Genomic DNA, 13313 nt, shown 5'->3' with positions numbered 1-13313 from the left:
TCATTTTCTACTCCCACAGGTCACAGTCTGGCCACCCTAAAACCTGAAGGACAGTGAACTGGCCCTTTTGCTTAGAAAGTTTGGAGACCACTGCCTTACACTGCTAAAAAGGGCATATATTATTATCTGTTTGGAGATTCATCATAACTTCCCCTCTAGGAAGGACCTCTGTTGACAGGCTTTTGTTCACTTCGTGTGGGTTTTACATTCCCATCACAGTCCGTGTGAATAAAAAACCCACTTGAAGTGGGTTAAATGCTGGTCAGAAGCAGATCGACTGCACTGGCCAACGAATTCTGAATTCCCTCAGAAGTGTCTTAACCACTTGGCCTCCGGAAGGTTTTACCCCCCATCATGACCAGACCATTTTTGTGCTACTTTAACTGGCAATTGTCATGCAACACTGTACGCAAATTAAATTTATATCATTTTTTTCTCCACACAGAGCTTTCTTTTGGTGGTATTTGATCACCACTAGGTTTTTTTTATGTTTTGTTATATAAACGAAAAAAAGGCAGAAAATCTTGAAAAAAAAATATTTTCTACTTCCTGTTATAAAACCTATCCAATAAATTCACGTTTCTTTATAAAATTTAGGACAAAATTTATTTATTTATTTATTTTTTAACATAATTTCATCAGAGTAGTTTAGCGTCTTCATAGTGACACTGTATTACTCTGGAGGGGGTGATCAGGGATTTATTATTTTTTTTTTTTTACTTTTTACTGTTACAGTGATGATCACTGTAACAGCAATGTTTTCAACTGTCATGAATAGGTTCTATTTATAACAGCTGTGATTTACTATAGTGTCCTGTTATTGGTCCACAGCTATCACATGATATAGGATGCTGTGATTGGCCCAGGTACCATGTGATAGCTGTGGGCTAATCACAGTATCACCATAGGAAATGCAGCTGTTATGCATGAAATTCATGCATAACAGCTTTGTTAACGTAATCATGCGATCACAGTGGCCGGGTACCAGGAGTACGCTGTGTGCCGCTAAGCCTAAAGAAGCAGGATGACGTAAATGTACATGATCCTGCCACAGTAAATGTACTGTGGCCAGGGGGGCAAGAGGTTAAACTAATGTCAATCTGATTCCATTGACACAAGCCAAAAGCTAATTGATACAAGCCCTAATGGAGCCCCAGATAGCAGTAAAAACTTGACAGGGGTTCTATTCATTACCCACTCTATTCAAAACTAAGGAAAAAAGGTTTTAGCTTCAGAGACACTTTAAATAGCTTTACAGGCTGGGCAGCAAAGCTATTTAGACAAAAGTACAATTCTTTGCATAAACATTAACATAGAAACTGCCTTTAGTGTGGAGGTCCCCCTCTCTTGGGCCTCCACTGATCAGCTGCATGTAATCTGCTGTGGGGCCCTGTATGCTGTGAAGAGGGGTGGTGGTACAGCACCTGCCTTAGAAATTGGTTGTAAGGGTTTTCTGAGGCAGCAACTGTCACTTTTTATCTGCCCCTTGTAGCATTCCTATCACTTTGGAGCCTATTAAAACCAGGTAAACGGCAGTGTCCCCAACTCTCCATGTGCAGTTGAAATAAAGTTTCAAAAGCAGCATACTGTGAACCGTGGAATGTCACGAGTTCCAGTTTTCCAGATTGCCACCTAATCTGCCCACCTTTTGGCTGGATCAGGGGGCTTTTGCCTCGTGTCTACGAATACCTTTAGGGCAGTTAACACTATGTAGTTCATGCTTGGTCTGATATTTAAATAATAGGATTTTTAAAACAGCTTACCTGTAAAATCCTTTTCTTTCGATGGACATCACGGGACACAGAGCCTCAGTAATTACTGATGGGTTATATAGGTATCACTGGTGATTGGACACTGGCACACCTTAACCAGGAAGTTCAACCACCTATATAATCCCTCCCCCTTGCAGGGATACCTCAGTTTTGTAGCCAAACAATATAGTGTATTAGAAGAGGGGCGGGACCTCTGTGTCCCGTGATGTCCATCGAAAGAAAAGGATTTTACAGGTAAGCTGTTTTAAAAAATCCTATTTTTTTTCTCGAACATCATGGGACACAGAGCCTCAGTAATTACTGATGGGATGTCCCAGAGCAATGCTATCTGAGGGAGGGAACCACAACCAAGTAGGGTGCAATCAGACCTGAGGACCCTGTACCGCTTCCTGCAGCACACTACGCCCAAAGGTGATATCCTCATGTCTTCTCACATCCACCTGATAGAATCTGGTGAATGTATGGACTGAAGACCAGGTTGCGGCCTTGCAGATTTGAGCCATAGAGGCCCGGTAATGCACTGCCTAAGAAGCACCAATAGCCCTTGTGGAATGTGCCCTGATCTGAAACGGAGGAATCCTCTGTTTCAAACCGTAAGCTTGAATGATCAATTGTCGAATCCATTTAGAAATGGTAGCTTTTGATGCTGCTTGTCCTCTACTGGGACCGTCTGGCAGCACAAACAAAACATCCGTTTTGCGAATCTGAGCAGTCGCTTCCAGATAGGCCTTAACTGCTCTCACTACATCCAAAGAATGTAGTGATCTTTCTTCCGGAGAACAGGGATCTGGAAAAAAGGAAGGTAGAACAATGTTTTGGTTTAGATGAAAATCTGAAACCACCTTCGGTAAAAAACTAGGATGAGGGTGCAGTACCACTCTATCCTTGTGTACAATCAAATAAGGCTCTTTACAGGAAAGAGCTGCTAATTCTGATACTCTTCTAGCAGAAGAGATGGCCACCAGAAAAATTAACTTCCTTGTCAGCAAGACCAAAGGAATCTGACGTATTGGTTCAAAAGGCTGTTTCTGTAACACAGACAGAACCAAGTTCAAGTCCCAGGGGCTTAGGGACGCCTTAACCGGAGGATTAAGACGCGTCACCCCCTGCATAAAGTTTCAGACCAAAGAATGCGAAGCAAGTGGCCGTTGAAATAATACTGATGAGCCGAGACCTGGCCCTGGATGGTACTCAAGGCCAGCTTCATCTCTAATCCCAATTGTAGAAAATCAAGAATTCTGCCAATCACATATTTTCTGGGATGCCAACCCCTGGATTCACACCAGGATATATAAGCTTTCCAGACTGTATGATAAATCATTCTGGAAGCTGGCTTCCTTGCATTGATCAAGGTAGATATCACAGGACCTGAAAGCCCACGACTCTTCAGAATGTGGGTCTCAATAGCCAAACCGTCAAATTTAGTGCTTGTAAAGCAGGATGGAACACTGTACCTTGAGACAACAGGTCTGGGCGTACCGGTAGTGTCCACGGGGAACCCACCGTCACCCTTACTATTTCCGCATACCACGTCCTTCTGGGCCAAGCGGGGGCCACCAGAAGTACTGACTTCCTTTCCTGCCTGATCCTGCGAAGGGGTCGTGGCAGTAGCAGAATAGGCGGGAATGCATAAATTAGTGAGAACCGATACCACGGAATCACCAACGCATCCGTCCCGTGTGTAAGAGGATCTTTTGTCCTTGCCACAAATCTGTCTATCTTTTTGTTAAATCGGGATGCAAAGAGATCTACATCTGGAATCCCCTATCTTTGGCATATGGCCCAAAAGACATCGGGATGCAGAGACCATTCCCCTGGAAGTAACTGCTGGCGACTTAAATAGTCCGCCTGCCAGTTCTCTATCCCCGGATTAAAAACTGCCAATATGCACGGCACATGCTTCTCTGCCCAGACTAAGATCTGGTTCACCTCCTTTTGAGCAGCTCGGCTCCTGGTGCCTCCCTGATGATTGACATAAGCCACTGCTGTGGCATTGTCGGACTGGATCCTGACCGGGCAACCCTGTAGCCCGATAGTCCAGGTCTTTAGGGCAAGATATACCGCACGGATCTCCAGAATGTTGATGGGTAAGGTCCTCTCGGTCTTGGACCATATCCCCTGAACCGCAGACTGTTCCAGAACTGCTCCCCAACCCGACAGACTGGCATCTGTTGTTACCACCATCCAGGTAACCTGCAGAAAGGATTTTCCCTTCTGCAGATTTTTGGGTATGAGGCTGGGTTCACACTGGTCCGACAAACGCTCCGACATTGGGAGCTCATGTCGCATGACGTGTGAAATTTAATGTTTCCCTATGGGAGCCGTCCTAACTGGTCCGACACAAGTCGTTCCGACTTTAGAAATGCTCCCTGTACTACTTTGGTCCGACTTTGATCCTACTTCAGTCTATTGACTATCATTGAAGTCGGATCGCCGTCTTGCATGATCCGACTTTGGCACGCGACTTGTGCTCAGATGTTCTTGAGGGGGAACTCCGCGCCAAATTTTAAATAAAAAACCGGCATGGGTTCCCCCTCCAAGAGCATACCAGGCCCTTGGGTCTGGTATGGACCTTGAGGGGAACCCCCTACGCCGATAAAAACGGCGTGGGGGTCCCCCCCAATCCATACCAGACCCTTATCCGAGCACGCAGCCCGGCCGGACAGGAATGGGGGTGGGGACGAGCGAGCGCCCCCCCCCCCCTCCTGAGCCGTACCAGGCCGCATGCCCTCAACATGGGGGGTTGGTGCTTTGGGGGAGGGGGCACGCTGCAGCCCCCCACCCCAAAGCACCTTGTCCCCATGTTGATGAGGACAAGGGCCTCTTCCCGACAACCCTGGCCGTTGGTTGTCGGGGTCTGCGGGCGGGGGGCTTATCGGAATCCGGGAGCCCCCTTTAATAAGGGAGCCCCCAGATCCCGGCCCCCCACCCTATGTGAATGAGTATGGGGTACAGCGTACCCCTACCCATTCACCTAGGAAAAAAGTGTCAATTTAAAAAAAAAACACTACACAGATTTTTAAAGCATTTTATTAGACAGCTCCGGGGGTCTCTCCGGTTCTTCTCCACGCTCTCCGGATCTTCTGCCGGGCTCCTCCGCTCTCTTCTGCTCTTTTGCCGCTCTTTTGCTAAAGCGGAGGAGCCCGGTCTTCAATCTTCTGCCTTCTGCCTTCTGCCTTCTGCCCTCTTCTCCTGATGTTGACACGACGCTCTCTGGAGCTAGAATGCTCTCTGTGCGCTCTGCTCTGACTTATATAGGCGGTGACCCCGCCCCCTTATGCCGTCACAGTCCCTGGGCATGCTGGGACTGTGACGTTTTAGGGGGCGTGGTCATCGGGTGATGACCACGCCCCCTAAAACGTCACAGTCCCAGCATGCCCAGGGACTGTGACGGCATAAGGGGGCGGGGTCACCGCCTATATAAGTCAGAGCAGAGCGCACAGAGAGCATTCTAGCCCCAGAGAGCGTCGTGTCAACATCAGGAGAAGAAGGAAGAAGGCAGAAGGCAGAAGATTGAAGACCGGGCTCCTCCGCTTTAGCAAAAGAGCGGCAAAAGAGCAGAAGAGAGCGGAGGAGCCCGGCAGAAGATCCGGAGAGCGTGGAGAAGAACCGGAGAGACCCCCGAAGTCGGAAGAAGACCCCCGGAGCTGTCTAATAAAATGCTTTAAAAATCTGTGTAGTGTTTTTTTTTTAAATTGACACTTTTTTCCTAGGTGAATGGGTAGGGGTACGCTGTACCCCATACTCATTCACATAGGGTGGGGGGCCGGGATCTGGGGGCTCCCTTATTAAAGGGGGCTCCCGGATTCCGATAAGCCCCCCGCCCGCAGACCCCGACAACCAACGGCCAGGGTTGTCGGGAAGAGGCCCTTGTCCTCATCAACATGGGGACAAGGTGCTTTGGGGTGGGGGGGCCGCAGCGCGCCCCCCTCCCCCAAGGCACCACCCCCCATGTTGAGGGCATGCGGCCTGGTACGGTTCAGGAGGGGGGGGGGCGCTCGCTCGTCCCCACCCCCATTCCTGTCCGGCCGGGCTGCGTGCTCGGATAAGGGTCTGGTATGGATTGGGGGCGACCCCCCACGCCGTTTTTTCGGCGTAGGGGGTTCCCCTCAAGGTCCATACCAGACCCAAGGGCCTGGTATGCCTCTGGAGGGGGAACCCATGCCGGTTTTTTATTTAAAATTTGGCGCGGAGTTCCCCCCTATTCATACCAAACACAGTGCCGGCATTGGCGGGGATCCAAGTCGGATCCTCGTTCATTGAAAGTCGGACACATGCCGGCTTCATGTCGCAGGGCAAAGTCGGATCCAAAGTAGGACGGCTGTCGTGTCGCACCAGTGTGAACCCAGCCTGAGCCACCAATTGAGGCTCTGACGCACCGCATGAGACAGGTGCATCGGAAGGTCTAATGCCTGAACCTTCTTGTTCCAGGCCGACAGAATACTGTGCTGCAGTAGTCTTGAATGGAACTGAGCATAGGGGACCGAAGACACCATCTTTCCCAGCAGCCTCATACAAAGGCGGACAGAGGGACCCTTCTTGGTCCTGACTGCCAGGATCAGCTCCCTTAAGGCAGTGATCTTTGCCTGAGGTAGAAATACCTTCTCCTGGCTTGTATCTATGATCAGACCCAAATACTCCAGTCTTCTTACTGGTTTTAGGAAAGATTTTTCTAGGTTGAGGATCCAACCTAGGTGTTCCAGATACTTGACTGTGGTCCTCAAGTTCCCATTCAAGGAGGCTACTGACCGGTCTATCAGGAGCAGGTCATCTAGGTATGCTATGACAGCTATACCCTGAGCCCTTAATCTGGCCAGAGGAGGAGCCAAGACCTTTGTGAACACTCGAGGTGCAGTGGCTATCCCAAAAGGCAGAGCCACAAACTGGAAATGGTGTCCTATCTCAAAGCGCAGAAACTTCTGATGAGCAGGAAAAATGGGCACATGCAGATATGCATCTCTGATGTCTATCGATGCCAGAAATTCTCCTCCCTGCAGGGTGGAGACTACTGTCCGAATTGATTCCATGCGGAAGGATTGAAAACTTAGGAATCGGTTCAGATCCCTTAACTCCAAAATGGGTCTGACATGCCCATTTGGTTTTTGGACCGTAAAAAGGTTGGAATAGAAACCCAATCCTTGATCCTTCACGGGAACTACCATAATGACCTCCTGCGACAAAAGTCGCTCTAACGCTAGAAGGAGCGACTGCTTTTTCTCTGGATCTCTGGGGACACTTGACCTGAGGAAACGAGGAGAAGGAAATTCCTGAAACTCCAGCTTGTACCCTAAGGTTACCGTGGAGATTACCCATCTGTCCTGGAAATCCTCCTGCCAGAGCCCTGAGAACTGTCGCAGTCTTCCCCCCACTCGAGCGAGCGGGGGCGCCCCCTCATGCAGAGGTCTTAGTGTTTTGCCTAGTAGGCTTCTTCCCCCAGGACTTCTTTTGTCCCTGGGGTTGACTCTTGTCTCTGGACCCAGACGGAGGAGGCCATCGAGGCTGCCTGGAGGCTGAAGCCCTCGGCACTGGGGAAAGAGTCCGTTTGAAAGAGGGACGCTTACTCTTCTTCTTAACAGGTAAGAGAGTGCTTTTCCCACAAGAGATTCTCTTGATATAGTTATCCAAGTCTTCTCCAAACAACCTTTCACCATGAAATGGAAACTCAGCCAGGAGCTTCTTACATGGTGCTTCGGCTAACCAACCTTTCAACCATAGGATTCTACGTATATGCACTAACCCCAGCGATAGACGAGAGGTTTGCATGATAGAATCTCTGATGGCGTCAACAACATAACATAAGGCCGCTGGAAGGTTAGCCAACCCCTGGGCCTGTTGTTCAGGTAAAACCTTGATGACCTGCTTAACATGGTCTCTTAGGTATTGACAGACTCCAATCGCTGCTACTGCAGGTTGAGCCACTGAACCTGCTAAGGAGAAAACATCCTTCAATAGGGATCCCATCTTTTTATCTACAGGTTCCCTGAGCATCTGAGCATTGTCTACAGGACAAGTCAGACTATTATTTATGGAGGAAATTGTGGCATCAATGGCCGGTACTCCCCACATTTTCATAAACTTTTCTTCCATAGGATAAAGTGTTGAAAACTTTTCGGCTGAAAAAAAAACGTTTATCTGGGTGATCCCACTCAGAATAAAGGAGCTTTTCAAGTAAATTATGAACAGGAAAAGCCTGTGCTGTTTGAGGAGGTTTCAGTGACCCTAAAGAAGAAGAGGGTTCTTTAACTGATTCAGATATGGGCAACTTAAATGTGGAGCGGACCAATCCAGTAAGGATCTGCACTAAGACTTTCTCCTCTTGAGAAGTCGCAGAGGGTCCCTCTCCACCTGATTCCTCCGAAGAGGAATCATCTGTCCCATCCCGATCCTCTGAAAGGGATTCCTCTCCTTTATCCCAGAGCTCCTCTTCCTGAGGGTCTTGGGGAACAGAGAAAGGCCTAGTGCGTTTTCTTCCACCGAGTGAAGACGTAATCACGGCCATTAATCTTTCCTCTAGACCATTAATGGTTGAGGAAAAAAACTCCTGTGTAATGTATACAGGGGCTGAAGTGCCAGAAGCAGGTATAGCCCCTGACCCCGACGGCTCTCCCTGGCTAGCCATCCCTGGCCCCTCAGTGGGGGAGGATGCTGCAGACAGGGGGCCCTCAGAACCTGAATGAGATCCCCTAGAGTCTCTGGTTCTTGGGGTGCTTGAACCTCTTCTACCCATAGTTCAAAGCAACAAGGTGGAGGTATCACAAAATGAACACTGACTGCTGAGCGATGTAGTCTGGCTAAAAGCCGTGCTACCCAATGCCCAGTCTGGTGTTACTTTAGTAAATGCTGCCTAGGAGAATGCCTGTGTCCCACCTTACATGCGACCATCAGCTCTGTGTCCCTCCAGAAGGCTTAGTGCACCTGTAATTAGTGCCTTTAATAGCCTGCAACGGGTCCTGTGGCCGTCTGAGCACGCTGTGCTGACGCCCCCCTGTTTTTTGAAAAAACTAGCGCTTCCCACGCTAGCCAACCCTTCTGAACCAACATGGAGGAGGCTGGGGGAGGAGGGAGAGAGGCCGGTAGTGTTGGGCCTGCCCTGTGCAAATGGCGGTGGCGGCGAAAATGCGGTGTCTAACCGCCTTACAGATCACCTGTGGCCCCCCTAGTCTGGGGGGAGATATCCCTGAGGAGAGCCCCCCATCCATCCTACCTGGAGCCGGCCGGAGGAGCTTGTGCAGCATCGAACACTTGAGACAGACATCAGCATGAGAAGGTTTGTGCTCTTGGCAGCCCCTGGTGGTCACAATAGGCATAGCATGCATTTACCTTAAAGGAGAAACCTACTAGAATTAAAAAATTCTGTGGAATCTTACCTTATCCAGCCGCAGGGTTTGTTGTAAAGACCCAATCTTCGCCTCTCACGGTGGGCTCCGTTTGAAAAAACCGTCAGAGACGAATAGGGGGATCCACAGTTCTGTCCCTGTAAAGCACCCGGCTAGAAATTAGGCTAGAAAAACCATTTTCTGATATGCGGGGTCCAGCTCTCTAAAAAGAGAAGCGTTACAGGTAAAACCTCGTTTCTTCGGACACGAGGCCCGGGTACCATCCAATTCGGCCACGAAAGGACACTTTGGAATGGATCCAGTTCGCCTGGCTTGCCCCAGAATAGGATATAGGATATTCCCTTTGGAGCTCAGCGTAGGACATCATTACACGTCCATCACCAAAGACACTGGCGTAAAAACTGAGGTATCTCTGCAAGGGGGATGGATTATATAGGGGGTTGAACTTCCTGGTTAGGGTGTGCCAGTGTCCAATCACCAGTGATACCTATATAAACCATCAGTAATTACTGAGGCTCTGTGTCCCCTGATGTTCAAGTAAGAAAAGTATTTTTGTGTGCAACATGGAAAATGATGTCCATATGTGAAGGCGTTCTTTTTTTTTTGTGAATGAGAAGTGTAACATTCTTACCTCAGGAGCTTCCATATTTTCTCTTCTTTCCACACATGCTATGGTTTTGAAAGCAATGTGTACCTTATATGCTTGAATTTTGTATTGAAAAGGTATAATTTCTTTGACAGGTTCACATGTGGGAATGAGTCAGCACAGGAAGTGACCAGATGGAGAGCTGCAGGGCTGAACATGAGGCTTTACTGAAAAATGGGGAAAAACTGAAGAGAAACAAAAAAAAAAAAACACACACACATTGGGGGTGGGGATGAATGAAGAAAAAAATATTTTTCTTTTTTTCTTTTGCAAAGAAGCATTTTTACTGCAATAAACTTTAAACTTCCAAGGAACCAAAGCAGCTAGAAAAAAGATAACTCAAGAACTGTCGTGAAACCAGAACAGACGTTCAAATCTCAACTGAGACTTAAAGGAAGAAAAACAGAAAAAAAAAAAAAATGAAAAAAAGATAAAAAGGAGAAAAAAATCCAAGAAAACGTAAAAACAAATTCTATTTTAATAAGAAGATTTTTTTGTCATTTTTTTTACCGTAGAATATTTTTTTTTATTTTTATTTAAATGCGTGCCGTATAAGGAGATCGCAGTACCAGGACATAAGCCGGCGGAGCGTATGCGAAAGACTGTAAAGGGGAAGTTGCAATTTTGCTGCCTGACGCCATTTTATTTTTCACATTTTTTTAAAGACTGTGGGGCTGGATTTTCTTTTGTCTTTTTCTTGGGGGGGGGGGGGGGGGACATGGGTTGAGGGAGGTTTGGGGAACAGGGAGTTAAAAAAAAAAATGATATGCAAAAATGGTTTTCTCTTTTTTTTTTTTTTTTTTTTTTTTTTTTTGAAAGGTAAATTTAATATTTTGTTTGAATTTATGTTTGTGCTTAACATTTGTCACCAATACAATTTATGTTTTCCTCCAAATGGAGACCTTGGCAAAAAAGATCCAGATGAATTGAAATAGATGCTGATAATAATACATGTAGGGTCATAGGAATAATGAAACTGAAAGCTTTGTAAAGTGGTTTGTTACATGTTAGACCATTCAGGCTTCTTAAAGTATGAGAATGTACTTTGTTTTATGTCTGCATCTGAATATTTCAGAATTGGCCTCTGAAGTGACTGCATTTGGAGAAATCTTCTTGGCACAGTGGGACAATTCACTAATTATATTATTTTATATAGTTCATAGCAGACGGCCTTAAAAACAACCTCTGGGTTCATTTGTAAGGATGAGCTCAGGTGTGTTTGCAAACAGCACGTGCAGAGGCCGCCAGGAAGTTGGCATTGCGGAGCGCTAATCACAAGCGGTGAGACATTTCCCAATCTCTGCAGCCGCACATTGGGACAATGTCTCACTGCTTGTGATTAGCGCTCCGCAATGCCGACTTCCTGGCGGGCTATGCACGCGCTGTTTGCAAACACGCCTGAGCTCATCCTTAATCATTTGGCACATGGTAATTAAAAAAAAAAAAAAAAACCCATGTAAGAAACATTTACCTTTTTTAGCTACTTGTAAGACACACTTGCATTTTCTATTAATACCTTAAATATCAATGCTGGCCATATATTAAAGGATTTTCCAATGTCATGCAACATCCCTTTGAAAACTGGGCACAGTTAATATAAAAAAAAATTTTTTTTTTTCAAATGGGGGAGATTATTTGAAGTCACTAACAGAATTTTGACGTCCCAAGTTCTCAACTGGCACATGAACGTGCATGCTTGTATACTACAGTTGTGTATCCTGTAAGCCGTTTATTCCTTATCTTCATGGAATATACAGGAAATTGACAGAAAAAAAAAAATCCTTCTTGGCTCATAGCAGGGATGGTTTGACAAAGCTAAACATGGTAATTTGTAGGTAAATTGGGGAATATTTTACGTTTTCAGTTGGGGTATTTGATATTTAGTTTTACGTGATTAAAGATCTGTTCATATATGACCAGCATTAGATTTGGTTGTCAGTTAATTGCCCCCATTGTTTTCATTACCTGCACACAGTGGAGACAGCACATGCATTGTTACAGGACCCCCAAACCTACAAAAAGATTATTGTACTTTGGGGGTAACCGACGATCACAATTTTTACAACTATTTATAAAGGTGGTATTATCAGACCACCTCCTTTTTTTTTCTTTTTTTTTTTTTTTTTTTTTAGGGGGGGGGGGACTTTACTGTTTTTAAACATCAACAACTTAGAATACGTTTTTACTTGTAAAAACCAGGGGAAACAGCAGGCAATGTAGAAACTGAAATCCGGGGTAGTTGTGAATCCAAGTCGCGTTGCAGCATTTTTGTTTATAAATGGTCTCCTCGATGGAGAAAGACAGAAATATTTGAAGTGGAACGCTACCTCCCCACCCAAAATTTAGGAGCAGGTAGGCTTTTTATTGCAGAAGAGACATACTATATCTCTTCTGAAATATAAGATTCTTAGCTCCCCGTTCACAATCTTCCTGACAAGGCACACTGAACTATGTTTGCACAGCTCAGTGTCTGATTTTGGTAAATGGCGTCCTTTCCAGCACAACCAATTAAGATGGCCAAAGATCCTGAACCCAGAAGAAGACTGGGTGAAGATGTTGGCAGCAGCAAAGGAGCTCGGAGATAACGCATCACAGGAGGGGGGGGGGGTATAGTTTGGCTTTAAGGTTTATATAACTTTGCAATATTGCCCGTTTGCTAACTTAGTTACAAAAACAAAATGAGCCACCAAGATGGCTACCTACAGTGCAACTTTGTTTTCAAATATCTCCTCTTCTAAATTAGCTCTGGAAATTTCTACAGACTCCCCTGTAAATGTTATTGAAGTCTATTTAAATTAAACCAGTTTATAAAGAAATCTGTTATCCTTAGTGACCCTTTGATTTTAGATAAGCAGACGCATTGGGTACCGCTCATATTTAAGCTGGCAGGACTAGTTTGAACATTTACGGTCCATGCATACCGTACTTAAAAAGAAAAACAAAAAAAAAAAAACGCTGATTCTACAGGACTTTAGCATTTTGTTTGTAGAAGCAGCTCAATGTAATCCTATGTGTCCAGTGTCCACGCACATTAGGACCTTTTAGGCTGGGTTCACATTATTCCTTGTTTACCATTTCAGGTCCGATTTCAGCCCAAATTTTTGGGCTGCATTCGGACCTGAAATGGACCGAAAGATGCACAGGACCCCTGTGCAAATTCACACCGGAGCCGCAGCGGTGATTTATGAACCGGCTCCATAGAGAATTGGATGCATGGAAACCCGCATCCAATTTGCGTAGGTGTGTAGCCTTAGAGGAATATTGTAAGCTCCGTGTTTTAGAGCAGAAAAAAAACCCTTCTGGATTGCATTTATCTTGTTTATTGAGTAAAAAGGAGAAGAAAGGAAGGACAAAAATATCCAAACCTATACAGACGTAAAACAAAATTGCATTTTTGATAGAAGTTCTCTGGCAGAAAAAAAACAAAACACTAAACACTTGTACAAAAATGCTCTAATATGAGCACTTTTTTTCTGCCAAAACAACTAGCATTTTTTTAAGCCCAGTGTGCATGGCCCTTTAGTCGAGAAAAAAGGACCATTGATCCAGCTTATTAAC

At 45.9% G+C, this 13313-nt stretch overlaps 1 protein-coding gene across 6 annotated transcripts in view; it reads left to right on the top strand.

Moving 5' to 3' along the window:
• Positions 1 to 10213, top strand: part of RBMS2 (RNA binding motif single stranded interacting protein 2) — a 175894-nt gene extending 165681 nt beyond the window's left edge. For all 6 annotated transcript variants that reach the window (XM_073613919.1, XM_073613922.1, XM_073613923.1 and 3 more), the window contains exon 14: positions 9851 to 10213. In XM_073613919.1, coding sequence (XP_073470020.1) covers positions 9851 to 9885 — 35 coding nt within the window. In that variant the 3' untranslated portion in view covers positions 9886 to 10213. The remainder of the gene's footprint in view (positions 1 to 9850) is intronic.
• The last annotated feature ends 3100 nt before the right edge of the window (positions 10214 to 13313 follow it).

The sequence above is a fragment of the Aquarana catesbeiana genome, linkage group LG02 (genome assembly GCF_042186555.1).
Source record: "Aquarana catesbeiana isolate 2022-GZ linkage group LG02, ASM4218655v1, whole genome shotgun sequence".
In the NCBI taxonomy this organism is placed as follows: domain Eukaryota; kingdom Metazoa; phylum Chordata; class Amphibia; order Anura; family Ranidae; genus Aquarana; species Aquarana catesbeiana.
Note: the sequence above shows the minus strand (reverse complement) of the source record. Positions and strands in the feature narration are given on the sequence as shown.